This window comes from Coenobita brevimanus, chromosome 112 (genome assembly GCF_032717465.1).
Source record: "Coenobita brevimanus isolate Jiangsu-jjx chromosome 112, ASM3271746v2, whole genome shotgun sequence".
Lineage (NCBI taxonomy): Eukaryota > Metazoa > Arthropoda > Malacostraca > Decapoda > Coenobitidae > Coenobita > Coenobita brevimanus.
In genome coordinates, this window is record NC_137065.1 from 1,828,023 (window position 1) to 1,852,870 (window position 24,848).

General features: G+C 40.2%; 2 protein-coding genes across 3 annotated transcripts in view; both read left to right on the top strand.

Moving 5' to 3' along the window:
* The window catches only part of Myo10A (unconventional myosin 10A), a 121,656-nt gene extending 106,929 nt beyond the window's left edge, over positions 1-14,727 (top strand). Inside the window, exons 46-52 of the mRNA XM_080286580.1 lie at positions 561-774; positions 2,483-2,664; positions 3,877-4,038; positions 4,767-4,922; positions 9,065-9,269; positions 10,455-10,588; positions 11,847-14,727. Coding sequence (XP_080142706.1) covers positions 561-774; positions 2,483-2,664; positions 3,877-4,038; positions 4,767-4,922; positions 9,065-9,269; positions 10,455-10,588; positions 11,847-12,083 — 1,290 coding nt within the window. The 3' untranslated portion in view covers positions 12,084-14,727. The remainder of the gene's footprint in view (positions 1-560; positions 775-2,482; positions 2,665-3,876; positions 4,039-4,766; positions 4,923-9,064; positions 9,270-10,454; positions 10,589-11,846) is intronic.
* A 1,192-nt stretch (positions 14,728-15,919) lies between these two features.
* ND-B12 (NADH dehydrogenase [ubiquinone] 1 beta subcomplex subunit 3) lies at positions 15,920-23,796 on the top strand. Of its 2 annotated transcripts, none has more exons than XM_080286524.1 (3): positions 15,920-15,995; positions 20,794-20,915; positions 22,751-23,796. In XM_080286524.1, the coding sequence occupies exons 2-3, from the start codon at positions 20,794-20,796 to the stop codon at positions 22,917-22,919; spliced, it is 291 nt and encodes a 96-aa protein (XP_080142650.1). In that variant the 5' UTR covers positions 15,920-15,995; the 3' UTR covers positions 22,920-23,796. The 2 variants fall into 2 exon arrangements, with proteins under 2 accessions (XP_080142650.1, XP_080142651.1); XM_080286525.1 differs by having other exon boundaries at positions 15,920-15,936.
* The last annotated feature ends 1,052 nt before the right edge of the window (positions 23,797-24,848 follow it).

A 24,848-nucleotide genomic window follows, 5' to 3' on the forward strand; every position in this document is an offset into this window, starting at 1 on the left:
TCAGTCCAACTGGAGCACCTTATTTACCCTCTAAACCATTAGGTGCCATAATTTGGTTATATGGTTACCACCCAGCATAGTAAATGGTTTCCTGGTGTCCAGGAATCCATTTGGGTTGTCTTTTAGTGTAGAGTCACCCATAGGTAGAAGGAAGAGGAAAGAATGAAGGACAGCAAGACAGAAGAGGGAGTGTAAAGTCACCCATAGGCAGAAGAAAGAGGAAAGAAGGAAAGACAGAAGAGGAAGGATGGAAGGGAGGAAAGGGCAGACACCGAAAGCAGCACTACATCGAGTGAATGGATGGTGATCGCCCCCAGCTAATCTTTTGTTCATAGGTAATACTGTAGGAAAGATTTTAGGATTGAGGGTCGAGACGAATAGTGACACATTATCTGGCTTGATGCTGGATGGTTAGCTGATTGGGGATACTATGCAATATCCAGCTTGGGGATTGACTGAATTATGGCAATGAGAAATTGGGTTGGGACAACTATAATGACAGTAGTGGTGGTGGTGGCAGTGATGATGGTGCTGATAATGATGTTCTTTTTCCCTGCCAGAACTGCCACAAACAAGCAATGATGCGTGATGAGGTGTACTGCCAGGTGATGAAGCAGACCACCAACAACAAATCCTCCATCCCTGACTCCTGCCAGCGAGGATGGCGTCTCTTCTCCATCCTGGCTGCTTATTTCACTTGCTCCGACACCCTCAAGCCATACCTCTTCAAATACCTTGAGACAGCTGCTTATGACAAGAGACGAGCTTACCATGGTTAGTTGAAGAGTACTTTAAGATACTTTGGATTTTAAATTTATTTTGTACCACACTCAGTACCTCTTCAAATTTTGTACCCTGAGACAGCTGCATACTGCAAGAAACAATCTTACCATGATTAGTTCAAGATTACTTTAAGAGACTTTAGAGCTGTAAATTATAAATTCCTCACCCCACCTTTAAGTGGCACATTGGTCAGATTAATGATGACGAATTAATATACGGTACATCATCATCCTGACCATTTTTCCCAGGTAAGTTTATTGTTGGGTTGTTGATGTTGTTGTTATTGTTGTGATGTGGGAAGAGATGTCATTAATAGGTAGGGATAGAAATGCTAAGAGATCCTTTTTATCAAGGCCAACCCTCACAGTGCAGCATCAAGCAATATTTATATAGGTTGTCAAAGTTCAGAATGTACAGGTTTCATGAGCTCTTTTCATGTTGGGTTAATATCTGTTGGTCTGTCTTGTCAATTCTTAGTGTTATGAATCTGTTATTCCTGCCGTTACTATGGATCTCCATCAGATAAGCCAATCTGATAGAGTCAATCCAAATGCTATCACGTTAAAAGGGTGCCAGATCCCTGGGTATGCACTTCTCCACACAAAATTCATCCAGTCAGCTCAGTTTCTTGTCAGTCCTTTAGTCTCACCAACTTCCATACCTCTCTTCCTTACACACTCATCCATCATACCTTTCACCTTCTTCTTGGCCTACCTCGCCTCCTCTCTCATTTAGATTTGCTCAGATATACCTTTTCACCACTCTGTTGTCATCCATTCTCTCCACATGACCAAACCATCTTAGTACATTCTTTTCGATTCTGCTGTCCGCAGACTTCCTCACTCCGCATCCTTTATGAATCACATTATTCTGTATCCTATCCACTCTCTGTACTCCACATACATTCCTCAGCAGTCCCATCTCCACTGTTCTCATTCCTGACTTTTCATTTTCATGCCACACCATAGTCTCACATCCATATGTTAAAGTTGGCACTAACACTCCATGTAAGGCTCACGCTGCAGCACACTCAAGCCTCTGTTTTTAATTAAGGCCTTCATAGCACCAGCTACTTTCCTTCCTTGTTTCACTTTACTTTCCACTTCTTTTGGACATTTTCCTCTCTTTCCTATCACTGTACCCAGGTATTTGAACTCTCTCACCAATTCCAGTCTCTTACCATTCACTGTAACATCACACGGGAGTCACCTTCTCTCTCAGTAACCATCACTTTGCTTTTTTCTTCATTTATGTTCGAGGCATGATGCTCACAGACATCTGCATCTACAAAACTCTGCACTAGTCTGCCAAGCTTTTGTCTAATGGAGCCAGGATTCCGTGGGCTTGAATGATGGGTGAATGGAAACGTAGCCCATTGAATTGGGCAAACTTAGGCTGACTGGATGTTGCCACTCCTCACCCTGCCCTAGGGTGGGAAAGGGGGTCTGGAGAATGATGATGATCACTACTGATCTGTTGTTACTTATATATCCACAAGTTACATCTGTCTTTCATTACCACTTCACTCATTGTCTTTCAACTTCTTTTTAGTGTACTCTTTCATAACATAGGCCCTCTCAGGAACTGTGGTGGTATGTTTGCAAATACTACATAAGACACTCAGATATGGAGGGCATAATACAGTACTGTATTGTGCCATTTTCCTACCTACTTTCTGACAGCATACACCTCCTCTCAGGAACTGCCATGGTATGTCTACAAAATCTGCGTAAGACATTCAAATATGGAGGGCGTAAGAATGTGCCAAGTATTGAGGAGATCACTGCCATCACTGCTGGCCGCAGCTCCAAGCGCCAGATCTATCGACTGCCTGGAGGAACAGAACGTGTTATTAACACCAAGAGCACCTCAGTTGTCCAGGTGAGATGACCCCCCTCCCCTCCCCCCCTTTTTTCCCAAATGATTTTATTAGGTTAGGAGGGACTTCAAACTGGAGGTGTTATATCTGTCTGTTGTGTCTGTCTCCAGATGATTTTATTTGGAACAAGAGAGGCTTTTCAGCTGAATGAGTTAGATAATATTCATGAATCATTTTACTACTACAGCAGTGTACTCTCCTAAGCTTTATAAAATTGTCTGGTAGCATTTTAAAAATCTGATTCTTTCTATCTCCAGATGATTTTATTCAGCTCAGCGGAGACTTTCCTAACTGGAAAGGTTAGGCAATAGCTGTCATGAACCCCATTACTACTAATGTACTCTAATCTTAATAAAAGTATTAGAGGTTAAATGAAGGTGATGGTTAGGATACTGTTGTTTGACTGTTGAACTAGCTCATACTTTTTCAAATAGCTAGTTGAAAATTCTTATGCACATTCCTTCATAAATATATTGTAATTGGTTTCCCAGCATTAGATAATGAACGATATTCCTTGTAACCTCTATTTGGTCATTATAGCATTTATATGCCTCTCCCCACTATACTTCCTCTTTGCCCAGACTTCTTCCTCTGGTTCTTTACTAATCATAAGAGTACAGTATGTTAGTACAGTACCTGTTGAAATTATGTTTGTGCATTATATTGCCAAATAGATAATTGTCTGCCAATGACTGTATGAAATGCCACCATGAGAGTGAAATGTGGCTATAAACTTGGTAACTAGGCACACAGTAGTCACTCTTAAACTGGAAACTCAGCCTCAAGTAAACACAATCAGGTCCAAGTGGAAACTTGACATTGTTACATTTTTTTGTTTTTCTAACAAATACCACCAGTTGTTGGGAAGTAATTAGTTGATCTTGGCGATTAATTTAGCTTTCAGTCCATAGAAAACATCAGCTGTATCATGGCCAACCTCAGTATGGGGATTTCTTAAATAGGAAGCATGGCATCATTTGAAGTGATGAAAGTGGTGGTTGGGGTTTATTGCTCACATAATGCCACTCAGGGATGAGTGAGGCTGGTCACTTTCGTTTAAATGTCAGGATCAACTTGCCTAGCCCCGGGTTCCTACGCTCATCATGGGGCAACATAGGATTGGATGATTGATGGATGGAACTGAAGTGTGCATTAAATTCAGTATTATTATAAAACAGTAGTTTCAAAGTTTCCTTATCCTCACAATTTTCCAGGACATTATTGAGGAGATGTGCAACCTGATCAGTGTGCGGTCAAAGCAGGAGCAAGAGGAGTACAGCCTCTACTGCATTGTGGAGGGTGATACATTTACCATGCCTCTGGCCCGGGAAGAGTATATTCTTGACGTCACCACAGAACTCCTCAAGAATCAACAGGTATGTGGGACTCTCTTCTAATTTGTTGGTAGCAGTAGTAGTTGCAGCCCCAGGTTCATTTAAATGTAAACCCAGCAGGGTGCAGGTTGAAGTTACTCCTCAACTGCACTCCACCATCCTCCATTCAAGGGAAAACAGAGGGAATCGCTAGTCGTGTATATAACCGTATCATTGCCTCCATATGAAAGTGTACCTGTCCTTGAATACAGGGTAGAAGAGATTGTGTATAAGCTGTATGATAATTTGGGAAGAATGGACATGGATAGGACAATGAAAAAGATTTATGTGAATGAGTTTGAAGGTGGGAGGTATTTTAGGCCAAGAAGGTGGATGGATACGATAAAATAGAGTGTGAGGAAGCAAGGTATAAAATAGGAGGGGGAAGAATACTGTCTTTATTGCATTGGTGGGAGAGAGAGATACATATTGCATATTTTTCATGCTTCTAACCTAGGAGAAGTGCATTCTCAGTGTAACTGCAAAGCTTCTGAAGAATCAGTTATTTGATTTTTTTTTTTCCCTCCAGTGTACTGTACTGTCCTTTGTTCTATTTGTTTTTATCCATGTTTTCTCGATCCTTCCTCACTCATTCTCAGACAGAAAAAAGTTGGTTAGCCTGATGATGATGATTTCATCCCATTTGTTGGTGAAAGTAAGGCAGGTTGATGATGATGATAATGAACCCACTAAAGTCAGTGAGGTAACTGTTTCATTGGTGTCTTTTACAGGTGTTCTACTTGATATTCTGCCGAAGCGTGTGGTACTACCCCTTGCGTTCAGATAATCCTCTCTACTATGAGGTAGTTTTCAACCAGATTGCCCCAGATTACCTTGAGGGACTCTTACTGGTCACACCTGGGGAACAGTTGCAGCAGGAAGTTATTGTAAGTATCACATGTACAGCCTTGAGTAAAAGTTCATCAGCCACCTTCTTGCAGCATTGTGCCCTGTCTTCCATATTTCTTATTCCTCCTCAAACTATAGAGATTATCCATCCTTCTCATACTCTTTTGTGGTGTGCATTATATTACCACCACATAAATGTTCATGTAATACCTTTCATTGCCTCAGCCATCAGAGATATGTAATACAGTAGAACTTTTGCCCATGGCTGTACAGTTCCACCAGTTCTGTGTTTACAGACACGCATGAAATTTCGAGCAGTATCTTTATATTCAGAGTATTTAGTAAGAAATCTCTTAGTTATCTAGTTTCTGCGGTCTGTCACCTATAAAAATGTCCATGCCACCAAATATAAACAAAGCCTTTCCTCATTTGTTGAAACTTGAAGCCCATCTTTAAACATGGAATGAGGGGAGGGGGACTATGCTACCAGTCTCATGCTTGTAGTGGAGTTATCTTCACCACTTTCTGGCACCACAGTGTTCAAATGGGAGTAAGGGTTGGGGTGATAATGATGAGGGAGCTTAATTTGTAAAGTTTTGGTCCAGAAAACTCAGCACCTTAAATGTTTTCCCAAGCCTTGATACTGCATTGGTCACCTTGAAAAACTGCTTTGTGGTAGCATATCAGAAAGATGAAGAAAACACAAGAGAAAACTGTCATTATAATCATCATCCTCATCATCCAGACCTCCCACCCCAAGGTGAGATGAGGTAGAGTCCAGAGAGCCAGAAATATATAAAGTTGATAGAGTGAGATACGAACCAAAGTTTGATCAGTTGATTAAATCACACCCATTCTCTCACTGTTCAAGCCCCTGGAATCCCGGCTGCACCTGATAGGTCAAAAAACTTTCTACACATAGCTATCCATCCATCCATTCATTATCCAATCCGACGATGTCCCATGAGGAGCATAGGAGCCCAGGGCTAGGCAAGTTGGTCCTGACATTTAAGATGAGAGTGACAAGCCTCACTCATGGCATTATGTGAGCAATAAACCCCAACCACCCCTTGGATATAAACCTTCACTGGCTCAATCTGATTGGAGTTCCACAGTTACCCACTTCACACTGAAAAAATATGAAGGTGTAAAAACTCAGTCACAAAGGAAAACATTCTAGAAAGCCTTAGACCACAGGAATACAGCCTGTTACACCTTTACTAGTGCTGATGCATTCCAAATAGTTTGTGTGTTTGTGACATTGTAAGACTGCATACTCTACAAATACCAGAACTTACTGTTTACTCACCTTTGTTTTTAAACATCTAGTTTGTTCATTGTCAGGAATTGTTAAGCATATATAAATTTGCTTCCATAGATTAGCTGTGAATATTCTTTCTTTGAATTAATACACTCTGATAACTACAGGTATAAGATACAATATATCTTGAAGATGCCGTGCTCCCTTCAAGGAACCCTACTGAGAATGACCCTGACAGAATAGTCTTCAGGCTGTACTATCTGTACATTTCTTTCTGCCTCTCTCAGTCTCCTTTCACATTGTCTAACCCACTCTTAGGTTATCAGGATAATCATTGCCTTCAGTTGAGCAATTAGGGTATGAGCTCTAGCTGAATATAACATCATCATCATCATCATCATCATCCGGACCTCTTTTCCCACCCTAGGGCAGGGTGACATCCAGACAGCTCAAGTTTTCCCAGTCCTATGGGCCACACTTCCATTCACTCATTATCCAAACCCCTGGAATCCTGGCTCTGTCTGATATGCCAAAAACTTTTACCACATTCTGTAGCTTCACGTAAATGTATCCAATAGAGTCAGTCCGAATGCTGTGTCGTAAAATAGGGGTGCCAGATCCCTGATCATGCACTTCTTCTCACAACATTCATCCAGCCAGCTCGATCTCATGTCAGTCCCCTAGCCTCACTGACTTCCATACCTCTCTTCCTCACACTTTCATCTACCATATCCCTCCACCTTCTCCTTGGCCTTCCTTGCCTCCACCCTCCTTCAGATTTGCTTAGATATACCTTTTTCACCACTCTGTTGTTATTCATTCTCTGCACATGACCATACTTTCTCATTACACTCGCTTTGATTCTGATGTTCAGACTTCCTCATTCCGCATCTTTCACAAATCACATTACGTTGTATTTCGTATCTTTTCCACTCTCTGTACTCCACATACATTCCTCAGCAATCCCGTCTCCACTGCTCTTACTCTTGACTTTTCATGCCACACCATAGTCTTACACCTATTTGTTAAAGTTGGCACTAACACTCCTTCATGTTAGCCTTGTGGAGCAGAAACACCCAAGCCTCTGTTTTTTATCAAGGCCTTCATTGCACCAGCTATTTTCCTTCCTTGTGTCACTCTACTTTCCACTTCTTTTGCACATTTTCTTTTCTTTTCTATCACTGTGCCCAGGTATTTGAACTCTCACCAATTCCAGTCTCTCTCCATTCACTGTAACATCACATTGGGAATCACCTTCGCTCTCAGTAACCATCACTTTACTCATTTCAACATTTACGCACAAGACACGATGCACACAGACTTCAGCAAAACTCTGCACCAGTCTACCAATACCAAGTTCTTGTCCGGTATTTGCAAGTAGCATTGCATCATCAGCATACAACAAATTTGAGATATTTTATCCATCACCATTCATTACCTATGCTATCCATCCCTCTCTCCATTACTCATGTTTTTATTTCTCTCATCACCCCATCCATATATATATTGAACATCTCGCCATTACTCATGTTTTTACTTATCTCATCACCCTATCCATATATATATTGAACATCTCTCCATTACTCATATTTTTACTTCTCTCATCATACCATCCATATATATATATATATATATATATATATTGAACAACTGTGGGGACATCACACAACCTTGTCGCGCACCCACATTAATCGTGAACCATTCACTTAAATGCCCATTTACCCTTGCACAGGCCTCACTACCATCATAAAAACTCTTGACGGCACTTAGCAGCTTACCATCTACACCATGTGTGTGCAAACCTTCCACAGTCTTCTCTGTTTACTTTGTCAATAACTTTTTCCAGATCCATAAAATGTCATAAACACCTTATTGTCTTTCTCACAAGCCTTCTCCACTATCTGTCTCACTGCAGATATTTGATCCACACATCCTCTGCCACTTCTAAAGCCACCCAGTTCATCACTCACTAGGACTTTTGATCCCTTTCCATTACTTTCTCTATAATAATTCTTCCATACACCTTCCCTACAAGTACAACACTCAATAAACCTATGCCACGATAATTCTTGCACTTGCTTTGCTAACCTTTGTTTTTATAGAGGCACAATCACAGCCCTTTTCCACTCTGCTAGCACAGTTTCACTCATCCATGTCTTCATACACATCATGCATTTCATTCCACTCTCTCCATTACACATAATCATCTCTGCATACACCTCATCAGCCCCAGCTGCTTTCCTATTTTTCAGCCATTTCATAACGTTCTTCACCTGTGCGAGTGTCACGTTTCCTGGCACTGCATTCATTTTCTGCACACACCCCAAAAACAGTCATGTTTACAGCTGCTCTTCTCTCTCGATTCACATCCATCAGGCTTTCAAAATATTCTTTCCATCTGGTCCTTACTTCATCCCCATGGGTTAATAATCAACCACCTTCATCCTTCAAACTTTCACATTTCTTTCCACTGTCACTTCTACATTTCTGCACCTCTTTCCAGAATAACTCCCTATTTTCAGAGTAATTTTCATTCATTTTTCTTCCTAGATCATCATTTACCTCCTTCTTTTTCCTCTTCACTAATCTATTTTTGTGCTTCTTGATCTCAGTATATTCATTTCTTATTTAACCTAATTCAGCCAAAACCAACCAACACATGTATGAAATTTTACTTTGTGCATTCCTCTTTTGAGAGGCTGAGACATTGCCTTTGTAGTGGACTGTTCTTTGTAGCATGTCACACTTTTAGACCAGATAGCCTTTCTGATATCAACCAGTGGCCCTCTCAGTGGAACATAATAAATTGATGTACACAAATATTAACAGCCCATTGCATATATTTGTGGAAAACAGCATGATGATGATGATAAAGAAACGTACCTGTAGCCTAACTTTGCCCATTTCTTTCCCATACAGTATGACATTGCCAAGATTGCCGCCCTGCTCCACCGTGCGGCTGACCTAGAAGAAGTACCTACCATGAAGGAAGTGAAGTACCTGTTGCCCAAGCCGGCCCTCACTGTGCGGGATGTGAAGCCTCCACAGTGGGTCAACATGGTGCAGTCTGCATGGCCAGAAGTTGCCTCCATGACCAGTCTGCAGGCCAAGGCACAAGTCCTCGGTTAGTTTAATGGTTGTGATGTAGGGTTGTAAACATATTTTACTCTTTTCACACTAATGAAAATTGGCACCTCTTGATTTTGAAAGCTGAGATATAAAGAGGTTAATACAAAAGCATAGCACATATGAAGTTCAGTGGAAAATATGTAATGCTGTAGTATTGTCTTCTTCAGCCTTTGAGCCACAGGAAATAAGTTCAGAATGATGAAAATGTACACTAAGTTAAGGTGAAACAACTGTAGTAGGGTACACCTCTGTAATGACATTTGACTCTTAGAGGATTGTATTTTGACAATATTACCTGAGTCTAGGTTGAGTCACACACATCGTTTCATTAAAATGTTAAGTAATTCTGTTGATAATATAGGGTAGAAGAGAATGTACTTATATGGTATGGTTATGTGGAGATTATTGATGTTGCTAGATAGGATGGTGCAGTGAATTTATGTTTGAAAGTGAGAGGATGCCCTGATTATGCAAGAAGAAAGTGAATGGATCTGGTAAAGAAGTATGTGAAGTAGTTTGGTCTAGAAGCTGATAAGGTCAGTGAACTGACAGAGGATCAAGTTGGTTGGATAAAGTAGGGATGGAACTGCTCGACATTTATTTGTTTGTTTATTTATTTTTTCTCCCTCCAGTGGATAGACTGTTTTACAGATGAAGGTGAAATGCATCAGTTAAAAAAAAAATAATAATAATAATGAATGAATGAAATGCATCTGTATAAAAAAAAATGTTCAGATGGTTAAGGTGGAGCTTGAATGATGTGTGAATTATTGTTTTCCAGTTTCATTAGGTATACTGTTAGTAGTTCATAACATTCATACATTCTCTTTCATTATTTATGGATCCTACCTCACTCCATCTTTTAGGAAAAAGGTTAGGATGAAGATGATTCTGTGTTGAATCACATAGTGTCTCATTAGAATACCCTATTGCTCATGTAATGCCACTCAAGGATGAGTGCGGCTGGTCACTCTTATCTTAAATGTCAGGACCAACTTGCATACCCATGGGCTCTTACGCTTCTCGTGGGGCAACACAGGATTAAATGATGATAATTGGTTATATTTTCAAATTGATATAATATACACAGAGTATGGAGCAGGCACAGAGATTCAGGACAGATAATATTTTTACACTGTTTTGTATCTTTCATTTTTACACTGTTTTGTATCTTTCTCAGAAATTCTACAAACTTGGCCACTGTTTGGATCATCCTTCTTTGCGGTGAAGAGAGTGATGGAACCAAAGGAGCGCACTGATTATATCCTGGCTCTAAACAAGAATGGTGTCCACTTCCTTGACCTCCTTACCCATGTTAGTCTTGTTACTTGTGTAAATTAGACATTCGCTAGATTAGTACTAGTGTGCAATATACAGTATATTCCTACCCTATCAGTGGAATACAGGTTTAGGGTAACAGTGATGAAGTGCTCTCCATGTAGTTCCATTTAACTGTAACATCCAGATTAACTCTGCTGCCAGAAGCAGGTTTTTATGGAATATGTCCATATCAAGTATTGTGTCATAGATTGGGCAGTTTGGCTGTGAGTACGTTTTTTCCCACGTTTGCACCATGTGTTTTCTTGTGTCTGGAGCCTCTCACACTCCATTTTTAGGTGGGAACAAGGGTCAGGATGATATAATGATGAAAAATAACTAACAGCCAGTCCTTTAACCTGCCCCATCCCGTCGACGTATGGGTACATCGTGCAATTGCAAGGTCCCTAATTTGCACAATTTTCAATTTTCGCGCTTGATTTTTCGTTCGTATACACGGGACACCTTCCTCTATTCCTCTACAAGATGCCAAGCAGTGACAATGCCTTACACCGCATAACCTCCCCCCTCCCCCCCTCACGCCATTGTCTCGGCAATTCACCTGTTACAAGTGACCTGGCCAGTAAAGACATTCAGGGCCAGAGTGATTCCCCAATTGATGACATTGTGGAGGACAAAGTTTACATAGGATTAGAGGAAGAAACAGTCAGAAATAATGATCAGGTAATGTGGCAAAAGAAGGTCAGGTATGGTGATGAGTTAGTGAGTGAAACAATGCTTATAATGCCTATATTACTGTTTGAAAACCAATATACTCTCGTACTACATATAAATTCGTACCAAGTAAATAAATAAATACCGTTTATGAGTACAGTAGTGTGAAATAGTTACCCTCCCATAGAACTCGTTTTCTTTGGTGCCAGCCTGTTAGAAATCCCAATCAGGTAAGGAGGTACTGGTACCTGGATCGAGTATTTTAAACCTCAGGTGAGCGATTTCTCTATGAATTTTTGATGTTTCTCACCAAAAGCAGAGGTTTTAGCCAAAAAAAATTTTTTCGAAAATACCTCGGGATTGGGGGGTGTCGGAGGTGCGAAATAGCTTGGGACGTGACGGGTTAATACCAGTTGTAAGATTAAGTATTCTATATTTAATATTGCTCAGGAACAAGTAAATTGTAATTTTACCCATAAATATCTGGGCTGAGTATTTTGATGGCATAGTAATGGGCTGGGTAGATACCAGTAGACAGTATATTTGTTGTTTTTATCTTAATGTTTCTTCCTTCCTGCAGGAAACCCTGACAAGGTACAGCCTGGCAGAGGTGATGAGTACGAGGAAGGTGAAGAGTGAGGACGAGCTGTTCCTGGACATGAAGTGTGGCAACCTGATGCAGCAGCGCATCACTCGCATCCAGACCGACCAGGCTCATGAGATCAGTCGGCTCATCCGTCAGTACATCACTATAGAGCAGCGAGTGTCTGGCCATGGCAAAGGAGACAATCCGAGAGATATGACTCTTTCTAGATAGGTTTTTCAGGTAATGTCCTCTGCATCAAAGGGGACAGTTTGAGAGATGTCAGTCTCTCAAGATAGCCTCTTGGGTGGCCGTCTGTGGAAAAGGGGACAAGCTAAGAGACTTAATGTTTCTTTATCCGGTAATCTCTTTCTGTTGAATGAACCGAGAGATGTAATAATTTCTTGGTAAACTCTTGGGTACGGTCCCCTGTGAGTTAGGGGTACTGTAATCTGTGAGACATAGCACTTACTAGATTGTCTTTTATGGCAAAGAGGTTAAGCCAAGAGATGTTAATCTTTCAAGATAGGCTCTCAGTTCATGTGCCCTATATCAAAGGGGACAAACAGAGAGAAGTAGCACTTGGAGAGACTCTAACACTACAAGAGACGTAACGTTTTTTAGATAGTCTTCTGGATATTGTCCTCTCAGGCCTGGAGCCTCTGTTTCAAAAGTATTATTTGTACAGTACAGTCATAATCCTGAATTGAACCAAGGAGGGATGTAATGTATTCCTTCCCTTAGTTCTTAGATCATGTGAGAGTGCACACTTGTACATTTAAACCTACACATCATATCCCATGTCCATTAACCCCTTCAATCCAAGTGCATCATTTATATTTTATATTTGCTATTATGTGACGGTTTTATCCAGCTTAGGGGTGACTTTTCAAACTGGAGGGATTAGATGCAACGTTTATTAACCCTTCTTAAAAACCAGGGGCTGTCCTAAGCTGAGTAAAATTGCATAGTTATAACAAGAATAAACTATAAAAGACATCACTGGTTTCAAGGGTTTAAATTGCTGGCCTTGTTGTATCTGCATATTTCTTATTCCCCAGGCATTCATAAACCAGTATTATGGTTTAACCTGGAACAATCATATTCCTGTGGTTTTGTGCAGCTAGATTTTTTTTTTTTTTTTTTTTTTTTTTGCTAACTTTTTTGTGACCATAATTATGTATAAATGTCTGTTAAGGATAGATTTCTAATGGTTTGGAACAGTGCAAGGAATACTGTCTTCCATTTTTTTTAATTTGATAGAAATAATGTACATTTTACTGTCTTCCATATATACAGTTTTGAAAGATAAATCATATACATTGTAATGGACTTTGACAAGAGAAACTGTGTTCATAATATTACCCTGTCTTCATTCAGTAAGAACACTGCAGTACATTACTGACAGTAGTAAAGGTTGACAGGAAAAGTATACCTGTTCCGTCCATGGGAAATGGTACATACTCTGTACATTTTCACAGGAAAATAGTCACAGTGTGTCTTGGTAGTGAGGATGTGGTCATGTTGTAGTGATTGAGTTTTATCCATACACCTGAGTGTGACGCATTGGATGAGGTGGGTCACTTCTCCAAAGAAAGTAGTGTTCCTCAGCCTTTCAGATCAGTTGCCTTTCAGGACCTTGCCCGTAAAAACATGGGTTGAATATGTATAGTAGAACTGCATGCCCATGTCAGGCATGTGCAAACTGGACATGTAAGTACTTGTAGTTGGTTATGACAAAAGACGTTTGTGAATAAAATGGATATTATAACTATAACAAAATTTTTATCAGAGTGTGAAGTAAATGAGAGACACTTGTAAATTACAGTTGATATACTGTAGTAGTTCTTTCAAATATTTTACCTGTATGTGCGATTGAAAAAAAAATATTTGTGAATAATCTCGGTAGTTCAGTTACAATATTTTTGTGAGTGTGAGGATGAAAAAGTCATTACTGAATAAAATTGGTATTTTTAATAAGCAAAATAAGTTTTATTTGTGTGTGAGGTTGTTAAGGATGAGATGTGAAGGCTAAGTACTGATGCCATATCTTAGAGTATGTAAGTTCATGAGCATGACTATAGTGTCAAGGAACAAGACTCATTATAAGTAACAAAAGACTCCCTGATACTAACTGCAACATATTAACACTATCGCTTCAGCCCAGGAACATAATTTCTTATTCTTGCTGCAACTAGGGACTTATTAGAGAAGTTGCTAGATTTTGAGCAGTGTGGAGGGCCACCATTAGGTGACTTGGCCCACTGCATGCAAGCGTATTGGAGTCTTTATAAATGAAACAAAACAAAACTACATCATTCTGATCAGATTAGGATAGACCTGTTGAAGTGGAGAGGTCTAGAGATTGCCTTCATTAATTCCTTCATGAAAGATAAGAGCTAAGGGACTGAGTAGAGAGACTGCTAGAGATTGAGCAACATGAAGAGCTGCCATTAGGTAACCAAGGCTGATACAAGCATGTTGGAAGCTTTATAAATTAAAATGATGGTTCCCTTTATTTGAGTGAATGAGTCTGGTAGTAGCAAGAATAAAGTTAAATATTGACATCTTGGGACTGAAGGGGTTAACATTAAATAAATCCTGATGAATTGTCCTTGTGTTTCTCAAGTTTTCATATTGAACATGAGAATTGCTAAGTTTAACTTTTTTGAGGATATTTTTTTGTAAACATGTAGATATAAGAATTGTTTAAAGTTGACAGTGTACATGAATTTAGTTTCTTATTTTAAAGAAAAATTTAGGTGAACCTGGAGGTGTATCAAAATCATCCCCAAATTTTACATGATTAGTTTGTCATGCACTGCTCAAATTTGTGATTTTATGTATATGTTTGTTATATTGTTGACAGTTTACTAACTTTTATATTTCACTTGGCATAGTTCATCAATATTATTGATGGGCAGCCCTCTGTATCAATATAATAAATATTAATATGAGATGATTTCCCTGTTGTACCCTTAAAGTTCGTGGTAGGTGGTGGCGACCATCATCCACTCACTTGATGTAGTGTTGCCTGCATTTTCCTTCATCTTTATCACTTTTTCTGTATCTGCTACCTCTCTTCCTATTCCTCCCATATTTTCTATTACTTTTTATTACTCTTCTTGGTGGCTTTACATTGAGTGACAAGCCAAATGGTTTCATGTAAGCCGGGAAACCATTTACAACGCTGGGTGGTAACCAAATAACCAGCTCATACCTGCTCCCTGCATGTCAGCAAGTGGGTTGGTGAAGGGTTATTGCCCCTTCCTGTAAAACTGACTCAAATAAAATTATCACCCCATACGGGATTATGGTGTCTGGCTATGGCTAGATAGGCAAGCCTTTAAAGTTTGGCTGGGTTGGAGGGGGGAGTGACTTCATGTGGTGGTACTGACAGCGGGGAAAAAAATGTTTCCCCGAGCTAGATATTAGATCGTATAACCCTGCTTGATGACGGGAGGATGCTACCCCTCCTAGCATGGCAGCTACCAGGTATGGCACGAACTCGGACCCCCGGTCCTGAGTCCGACGCACTACAACTGAGCCACCTGTTCTTGCAACTGCTTTGATTCGTTCTGGATCAATCCTCGTGGTAGGGATGAAGAAATTCGAGAACAACAGGTCAAAGCTCACGGTGAGGGAAAAAAAAAAAAAAAAAAAAATTGGTGGTCCAGACCCATGACACGGGTATGCAAGGAAGTAACAGTTCTGCTTGGGGAGCAGTCGGTTGAGATAAAGGTCACAGAATAAGGTCAAGTGATCAGCCTTGCTGACAATCTGATATGACCATGGTTTATTTGTTGCCTTACATATGCAAAACCTTGATATATCAAAGTTCCCGCACATGTTCGTCTGCAAAAGAAACAAAAAGTAGGATGGGACAGTCTTGAATTAATTTATTTTCCAGTTTGTATTTGCACGTCTTTCACTTAAATATATATATTATTCTAGTTAATAGACATGTATCCTAAGCACTTGGAAATGAAATAAAAAGGCGTTGCCAATGATGAAATAGAATTTACCAGGACCGTTCCATAATTGAGAAGTTTAATTCTAGTTGGGCTGTCTGCCTGGTCTTGCAGAGGTGAGGAACACTTATTTGCTCTTGAACCGTTCTACCTAGCTAATTTCTCTCACGTGAAGGTAAGTGTGTAATGAACTAAACCTTCTGGTTCTTAAAATGGAGTTGATTTATATTTGAACTGGTTAGAGGGCGTAAAGAAGAAAAAAATACTATGAAGATTTCACCGGCCGTGTTGTATATTATAATCCAGTTCCTGCCTTTCATGGCTTGTTATCATTTAGTATACGTAATATAAGCATGGTTTTCTGACTCACCCTTAAGTTAGTTCAGAACTAGTTGCTACTCCAGATTTCCAGTAAATTGAAGAAACCCAATTTGTAAATCACATCGTATAAAAGTTTAATTATCCTCAACACCACTGCTGTGGGTTAGGATAAGTATAAACTACTATTTTGGAGGGGAAGGGGGAGGGGAAGTAGAGATCCCAACCCAACTTTATATACTTTAATTTGCAGGAAACTTAACCTAACTCATCCAAAGCTAACAAACAAATGTTTGTGCCAATGTAGATCCAGATTGTCAAGTTACTATAGGTTGTAGTGAAGGTCCAAAGAATTAACCAAGAAACACTCTTATCAGTTGCTGGAGGTCTTGCCATTATTTGTTTCATTAGTAATTATGGTAATCCTTAAGGAGACATGACCACCTTTTAAAAATTTAAAATCAGTATTTTACCCTTTGAACTGATTCAGTGACTGTAAAGGTGTACAGAAGTGTGTTTTCCATGTGTTCCATTATGATGAGGATCATCAATAAGCAGTAAAAATATGATTACATAAATGATAGGTTAGGTTAGGATAAGTTCGGTTAGGTTAGCATATAATAGGTTAGGTTAGGTTACAATAAATAAAATTAGGTTGTTAAGAGTGTTTAGTTTAGGTTTGGGTAAATAGGCACTGATAAAGGTCTATCTATCTATCTATCTATCTATTGCCAGACGCCTCAATCCCGTTTGGGGTGGCCACAAACAAATCACCTCCAAGTCGCCCTGTCCCCTGCCATTTCACTGCCCTGCTCCCAACTCACACCCCCCTCTCTCGTATACCTCTCCACCCCATCCCTCCATCTCATCCTCGGCCTCCCCCTCCCTCTTCCCCCCTTCACCTCACTCACATACACTCTCTTCGTCAGTCTTTCACCCTCCATCCTCTCCACATGGCCAAACCACCTCAGTGTGTTCCTCATAACTCTTTCTATCACATCCACATCCACACCACAACGCTCCTTTATATCCTCATTCGTCAGCCTGCCTCTCCACGTGACTCCACAGGCTCCTCTTGAATAACTCATTTCCACTGCTCTCACTCTTGACTTGTGTCCTTCCAACAATGTCCAAGCTTCACTTCCGTACGTTAGAGTTGGTATCACAATACTGTCATGTAGTAACTTTTTCACTTCCATGCTCACTTCCCTGTTTCTTATCACTGCTTTCAAGGAACCAGCAACCTTTCTTCCCTGCTGTACCCTTTCAAGCACTTCACCCTCCAAACCTCCATCCTTACTCATCACACTACCCAAATACTTAAACGTACTCACATTTTCCAATTCCTCACCATCCAACCTCACTGTACATTCACTAACTTCACCTCTCTCAAAGACCATTACTTTACTCTTCCCTACATTCACCTTTAGGTTCCGTTTCTTACACACTCTCTCAAACTCATCCACCAAACCTTGCAGCTCCCCTTCGTCTTCACTCAACAACACAGTATCATCTGCAAACAACAGTACAGGGAGTTTCCAAACACTATCCTCTCTCACCAGGGCCACTCCAACATCCACTACCCTACCTTGTACCTCTGTTATTACTGATAAAGGTAATTTCATTAAAAAATTACATTCTAAGACGTTGCTATCTGTCTGCGTGCTGCAAGATGGCATATGTTTGTAAACAAACACCATATTATGTAACACTTTTCACCACTTTTTAAAGAAAAAACATTGAATTTTGAAAACTTAATCCATAAATACATAAAGAATCCCATGAAGAGCTAAAGTAGGGAAGAAAAAAACAGCAGAAAAGTGCAAAATAATGTGGTCCTATGTCTCCTTAAGAATTCCTGGTAACTAATTATTATTATGTGATAGGAAGTGTTATGAGGAACACACTGAGGTGGTTTGGCCATGTGGAGAGGATGGAGGGTGAAAGACTGACGAAGAGAGTGTATGTGAGTGAGGTGGAGGGGGGAAGAGGGAGGGGGAAGCCGAGGATGAGGAGGGATGGGGTGGAGAGGTATATGAGAGAGGGGTGTGTGAGTTGGGAGCAGGGCAGTGAAATGGCGGGGGACAGGACAATGTGGAGGCGATTTGTTTGTGGCCACCCCAGACGGAATTGAGGCGTCTGGCAATAGATAGATAGATAGATAATTTTTATGTTTTGCAGGAAATGAAGCATATTTCTCTTCCCATCATTTAGCAGTGGTGTAATTTAGCTATACCTTGCACTGTACTCCATTTGCACACTTATGTTTTTGGAATTATGTCCCATATCTTCATGGAAAAATGATACATTATCATACTTTATTATGCATATTCTTGGATAAAGCAGAATGTGATGTGTGAAATTTTGAAGTACGGTATCTACCAGTACCCTATAATTTTTTTTTTTTTTTTTTTTTTTTTTATAAAGAAGATTAATACTTAGATTACTGGCAAAACAAAAAAGAAAATGCTCACAGGGTTATAGACTGATAGGTGTTGTGATACGTAAATAAAATGTGATAGTATGGTGAAAATAAACATTTGATAGCTATACAGTATTCTCAAGCATATAGACTTGAAAAATATTTCCATTATTTTTTCCAAGTAGACCTATATAAAAAAATGTTGCAAGTACAATGTTAGATTTTATGTAAAAAAGTACCGGTATGTGAATGTGTGGGTAGATTTGCAAGTCATTCATTCATTCATTCATTGCCAGACGCCATGTATCCCAAACGGGGTGGCCAACAGCTTAGAGTTAATTGTTTTACAGAGAGGGCCACTAATCCTCCACCAACCCCACTTGACACGTAGGGATGCCAACAGCATCTGGTGTTCCCAGGCGGTCACCCATCCAAGTACTAACCAGACCCAGCGTTGCTTAATGAAATTAATTATGAGGCATTACCCAGTATGTGTTTTTTGCAAGATTGTCCTATAAAATTCTAATGGTTACTGTAAATGAACCCAAAATACTATACGTATACGTGGTGGTATATGGCCCTGGCAGTTGCTTGCGCCATCAGTTTTATCTCAGTCAGTTAAGTACTGTACATTACTTGTGTAATACACTATCACTAAATGCACTTATCTGTATTGTAAAGAAAGAAAGGGGAAAGACAAATGTTTCTTGTTTCCCTGGAACCTATTTATCATGAGTGATAAGCAACGTTGGGTCTGGTTAGTACTTGGATGGGTGACCGCCTGGGAACACCAGATGCTGTTGGCATAACGTTCTCCCTACGTGTCAAGTGGGGTTGGTGGAGGATTAGTGCCCCTCCCTGTAAAACAATTAACTCTGAGCCTTGGCCACCCTGTTTGGGATACATGGCGTCTGGCAATGAATGAAAAAAAAAAAAATTATATTGCCAACAAACAAACACCTAGTGGTCTGGTGAGTTAAGACACTAACTGAATGTTGCCAATAATATTTGAAATCTGAGGGATGGGTTAACTGTTGAAATGCTGAAGGCCTCAGAAGATAAAGGAGTGGGGGTTAGTTACTGATTTGATAAATACCATATATGAGTGTTGTCCCAGGTGACTGGCTGAAGAGTGTGATTGAATTGTGTACAAAGGGAAGGGTGATGCTCTGGAAAGAGGTAATTGTAGAGGCGTAAAACTTTTGGACCAGATAATGAAGGTAATGGAGAGAGTCCTAGAAGGTTTGATTAGGAAAAGAGTGAATATTGATGAGATGCAGTTTGGGTTTATGCCAGGCAAAGGGACTGTTGATGCCTATTCATTGTCTGCCAACTTCAGGAATAATAAACAGGAAAGAAAAGAGAGCTGCATTTTGTTTTGTTGATTTGGAGAAGGCCTTTGACAGAGTAGGGAGGTGGTGAAGTGGGCAACAAAAAAGCTCGGGATGGAGGAGTGGCCGGTTAAGGTGGTTATGGCAATGAAGGTCTGTCCAAAAAGAAAGTTTTTCAGTAGCACACCAACTAGCAGGTGTAGCGTGATCACGACGGGAGTGCTGTGTAGCGATGACTTTGAGCTTTAATCTAACACTAGCTGCATCATGCCACGTCACTTAATCTTTGAGGTACACGCTCGAGTGAATGTGTGTTTAGTGCACTGCAGTTGTATAAGCAAAAATAGTTATTATACATCAAATCCCAATATGCAGTTGACACAGTTTTAAGCTTCACTTCATCCAGTTTTGATTACGGGACTTTTTGTATAAACTAGGCTAAATTGTCACGATATAACCCCATCACATATTGCTTTATTTACAGTACTTCATGTCTGTTTTCATCATGAATTGCTGTACATTCAGTATACTGTTTAATGTACCATGATTTTTAAACAGGAAAACTCAGTTTGGGATTGTTTTTTATGTGTTTGGGTAGTTATGCTGTACAGTACTGTACAGTATAGGGTTTTTGAAGGGGTTGTGTAATCGTACCCCAGTATAGGGGCTGAGGGGGTAGTTTGGTATTACCTGAAAAAATGCTTTATCCAGAATGGCTTTGGCTGAATTTTCACAGTAATTGGAGGGTTACAATATTTTTTGTTTTTGACAGTAAGTAGGAATTGGTGATAATGGTCATAATGGTGATCATGATGAGTTAATACAGATATTGTACATTGTGTAAGAGGTAGGTGAAGCTGTTGGTAGTGATGATGATGATGATGCAATATTTTGCTTTTCAGATGGGTGGAGGTGAGAAGTTCCAGTGCCCAGACTACCGCATTTACAAGGTTGAGAATGTGCCGGAGTTGGTGCAGGTACAGCGTGCTCTGGCCTCCCATGGCCTGAAGGACCCGTGGCTCAGGTATCTACAGTATCATCCTTAAAAACATTAATCAGGGTGTGTTCCTTTTGTTTACTCTTGCTGCCATGGTACTGTATGATTTTATTCAACTTAGGAAAAGCTTCTCATATTCTGTCTGTCTGTTGCAAAATGCCTTAATCCCATGAGGGGTGGCCACAGACAAATTGCCTCCACGTTGCCCAGTCTCACTTCCTGTCCCTCTCCCCCTGACTCGCACATAGTCTTCTAGTCAGTCTTTCATTCTTCATCCTCTCCATATATTGAATGGATTTATTGTTCGTTTATGACCCCTCCAATTCAAAAAGTATATCTGAAGCTGAAGAAAATTTCCAGGAGGTGGCTTTAAAAAAAAAATAAATAAAAAATAAAAAAATAAATAAATCAGTGAGCTAACATTTTGAAAGTGTGTGGTCTGCCCTGTGTTCACATTAACTTGATCCAAGTTTTTATCCTTTTGCAGCTTGTTTGATATAGCTTAGTGGCAGTAAAAGACAATACTACAGCTTTCCTTTTGTATAATAGCACTTTTGTGACTAGCATCATGTACCTGGCATTCGGCCTTGAAAATGAGGAGATGGAATATTAGGCCAAACCAGAATTTAAGGGAAAAGAACATATAGTAGTGTGTAGGTAAAGTAGTTTAGGCCTGTGCAGGGTGTTTTACTTTTTTAAGGTTTAGTTCTACACAGAATTAGTCATGTACAGTACTTAAAGTCTTGAGCAGTGTAGGCATGACCATGTTGTATTATTATGTACTCAATTTTCATTTTAAATACAGATATATTGTAGAAAGGAAGTGGGATGATGACACTGACTGCATAACTTAGCCTCATTGCAGGAGTGAGGTGTGGCATTATGATGTACAGTTATGTCAGATAATACAGTACAGTATATAGAATCACCTCCTTAGTACCAGTAACCAGATACCTTAATCTCGCAAGGGTTGACCACAGACATACTGCCATTGTCACTCCATTCTCCACCATCAGGGAGGGGGGGGGTGAGTTGGGGGGAGGGGAGTCAAATGGTGGGTGACAGAGTGACTTGGAGGCGTTTTGTCTGCGGCCACCCTTTGCGGGATTAGGGCGTCGGGCTATAGATAGATAGATAGATAGATTAATAAACCTCACTGCCCGATCCCTCCATCTCATGTTCAGTCTCTCTCCCACCTTAGTCAGATTGTCTCCTAGTCAGTCTCACATTCACCATTCATTCCCTTCTGTTATTTATTTTTGATATATGAAAATGCACTTGATGGTGGTGGTGGTAGCAGTAGTAGTAGTAGCTGTTGTTGTTGTTGCCTTAATAATAGTACTGGGTAGTTGTTGTAATAGTAATAGCATTATTGTAGTAGTATATAGGCTAGTACAAAATTATGGGCCAAGGTATGTAAAATGGGTATAGTTTTTATTTTTAGTACCAGAATATGCTCTTGTGCTCATTTATTTCCAAACATGTAACTACTTGAAATCCCACCACTTGGGGGTACCATCGGATATATCGGATTATCGGGTTTATCAAATCAGGCATCCTCCCAGTTAGTCCGTTATAGGGAGGGTCAGCTGTAGTAGTAGAAATAGTAGCAGTAGTAGCAACATCAGCAGCAACCCTATACTTATCGGAATGTAAACCCTGTGGACTGTATACTCAAGTTGCCCTTCTCCTGCAGTCCTCTATCCATGTTTCAGGGGATAGAAAAGGAGTTCAGGGATGTTTATACCAAACCTTTTAACCAGGCAGTGGAACTGCCCAGTCATAACAGTGCCACCACATGGAGGCATCCCTCTCCCTCAGCAGAAAAGTGTAACATAGCTAACATTAAGCCCCTTTCCCAGGAATGAGGTGTGGCGCTATGACCCCGGGTTCTCAACACACGGGCAGCGCCTGAAACTGGCCTTGTTCCGTGGGTTCAAGTGGGGGTTGATACTGGCGGTGGGCACGGTGGCGCTGGAGCGTGCATTTGGTGGTGGACACGAACATGGACATGGCCATGGCCATCACTAATTCCACCTAAATCTAGCACTTATAATAACAACTTTCAGATAGAGCAGATGTGTTGGAATATACAGTATACAGAGTATACAGTATAGTAGTAATCCTGCCCTTATCACTGTAGTTGTGTTCTTTCAAAATGCTGTTTAATTGAAGTGACTGTGTTCTTGTCCTTCTATAATAACATCAAGTAGTACAGTAATTGAATATGGCTGTAGGAAGGTGTAACTACTGGATATTTCAGTTGTTGTGGTTAAGTGAAAATTAACTATATTTAAGACTGTACACGTACCGAATAGGTATCATGTTGAATTAAGCAGCTATAACTATAACTCAGCAGACTAATGAAAATAATGGAATGCGGTCCTAACTCACGTAAGGATGTAGGGGGTGTAATTAGAATACTGTTTAGAAAGCAATGATCAGGTGAACATGGTTAACTTGCACTTTCTTGGAATGCTCTTAAAATGTATGTACCAGGGTGTGTACTGTATAGCTAGATAAAGGGCACATGAGAAGTAGGTACCATACTATAGCAAAACAGTAATAACTAATTCATTGAAATTAAAACCTTTCACCACACTTAATGACCATAAGTAATGAAAGAATGGCTTCATATGAGGTATCCCAGGCATACCAACCATTCCATGACTACAGGAGTTCCCCTCCCCCCCTTTTTTTTTTTTTCATATATGCTAAGCAAGACCACAGATGATGATTTGTGAAGTTGTAGGTGAAGATAAAATTGACAGCGATGCTCACCTGATAATGTTTAGTAATATCAGTGATGGAAGCTGTTGTTAAATTTTTGCGGGGGATTATTCAGGTTTAAATTTCTTCAACATCTTTTGAATAATGTATATAATAATTAAAGTGATATTTTGTATAATATTAGAATTTATTTTGAACCTTCATAACGAAGGGCTGAATACTTCAGTTTTAGTAATTTCGGATCTTCTTAATAGTTAAAAAGAAAACTAGCTTTATATGTAGTGACTGATTCATACAGAATGATCACACACACACACACACACACACACACACACACACACACACACACACACACACACACACTCTTTCTCTCTCTCTCTCTCTCTCTCTCTCTCTCTTTCTCTTTCTCTCTCTCTCTTTCTCTTTCTCTCTCTCTCTCTCTCTCTCTCTCTCTCTCTCTCCCTCCCTCACCATACAATTCTATTTGGCTTTTGACAGATTTCTTGTACTAAAATGTTTACTAAAGTTTATTCAGTATATAATGCCTCCAGTGCAAGAAGTTTCTCCCATGCTGAATAAAATTGTTTAGAGGCAGCAGGAATGATACATTGATATACGGTGGGTCTTAGTGGTAAATGGGGGCGCTCACCATTCACTCAGTCGATGTAGTGCTGCTCTTGGATGCCTGCCCTTTCCTCTCTACCTTTCTTCTTTCCTTCCTTCCTCCTGTGTGTTTCTTTTCTTCATTCTTCCTCTTCCTACTGCTTGTGGGTGACTCTACACTGATTGACAAGCCAGATGGTTTCCTGTACACCAGGGAACCGTTTACTGTAATGGGTGGTAACCATATAACGAAATTCTGTCACCTGGTGGTTTAGTGGGTAATTAAGGCGCTCCAATCGGATTGAGCCTGTGCAGGTTTATATCCAAGGGGTGGTTGGGGTTTATTGCTCACCTAATGCCACTCAGGGACGAGTGAGGCTGGTCACTCATCGTAAATGTCAGGGCCAGCTTGCCTAGCCCTGGGCTCCTACACTCCTCATGGGGCAGCACAGGATTAGGTGGTGATGATGATGATAATGATGTTATTAAAACTGCAGATAATAGAAAATGTTGCCCACTAAAGTTCCATTGCCATCCACAAAGCTGAATTTACCAGTTTCCTCCAGTTTCTGGTGCTGGTAGGGACACATTCACATGGTGGCACTGATATGACTGGGTGGTGGAGCT

Bases quoted from the DNA above. Each gene is read 5' to 3' on its own strand.
- ND-B12 (XM_080286524.1), top strand. From the start codon at position 20,794: ATGGGTGGAGGTGAGAAGTTCCAGTGCCCAGACTACCGCATTTACAAG. The intron at 20,916-22,750 runs GTATCTACAGTA...CCCCTTTCCCAG, and splicing joins CTGAAGGACCCGTGGCTCAG to GAATGAGGTGTGGCGCTATG.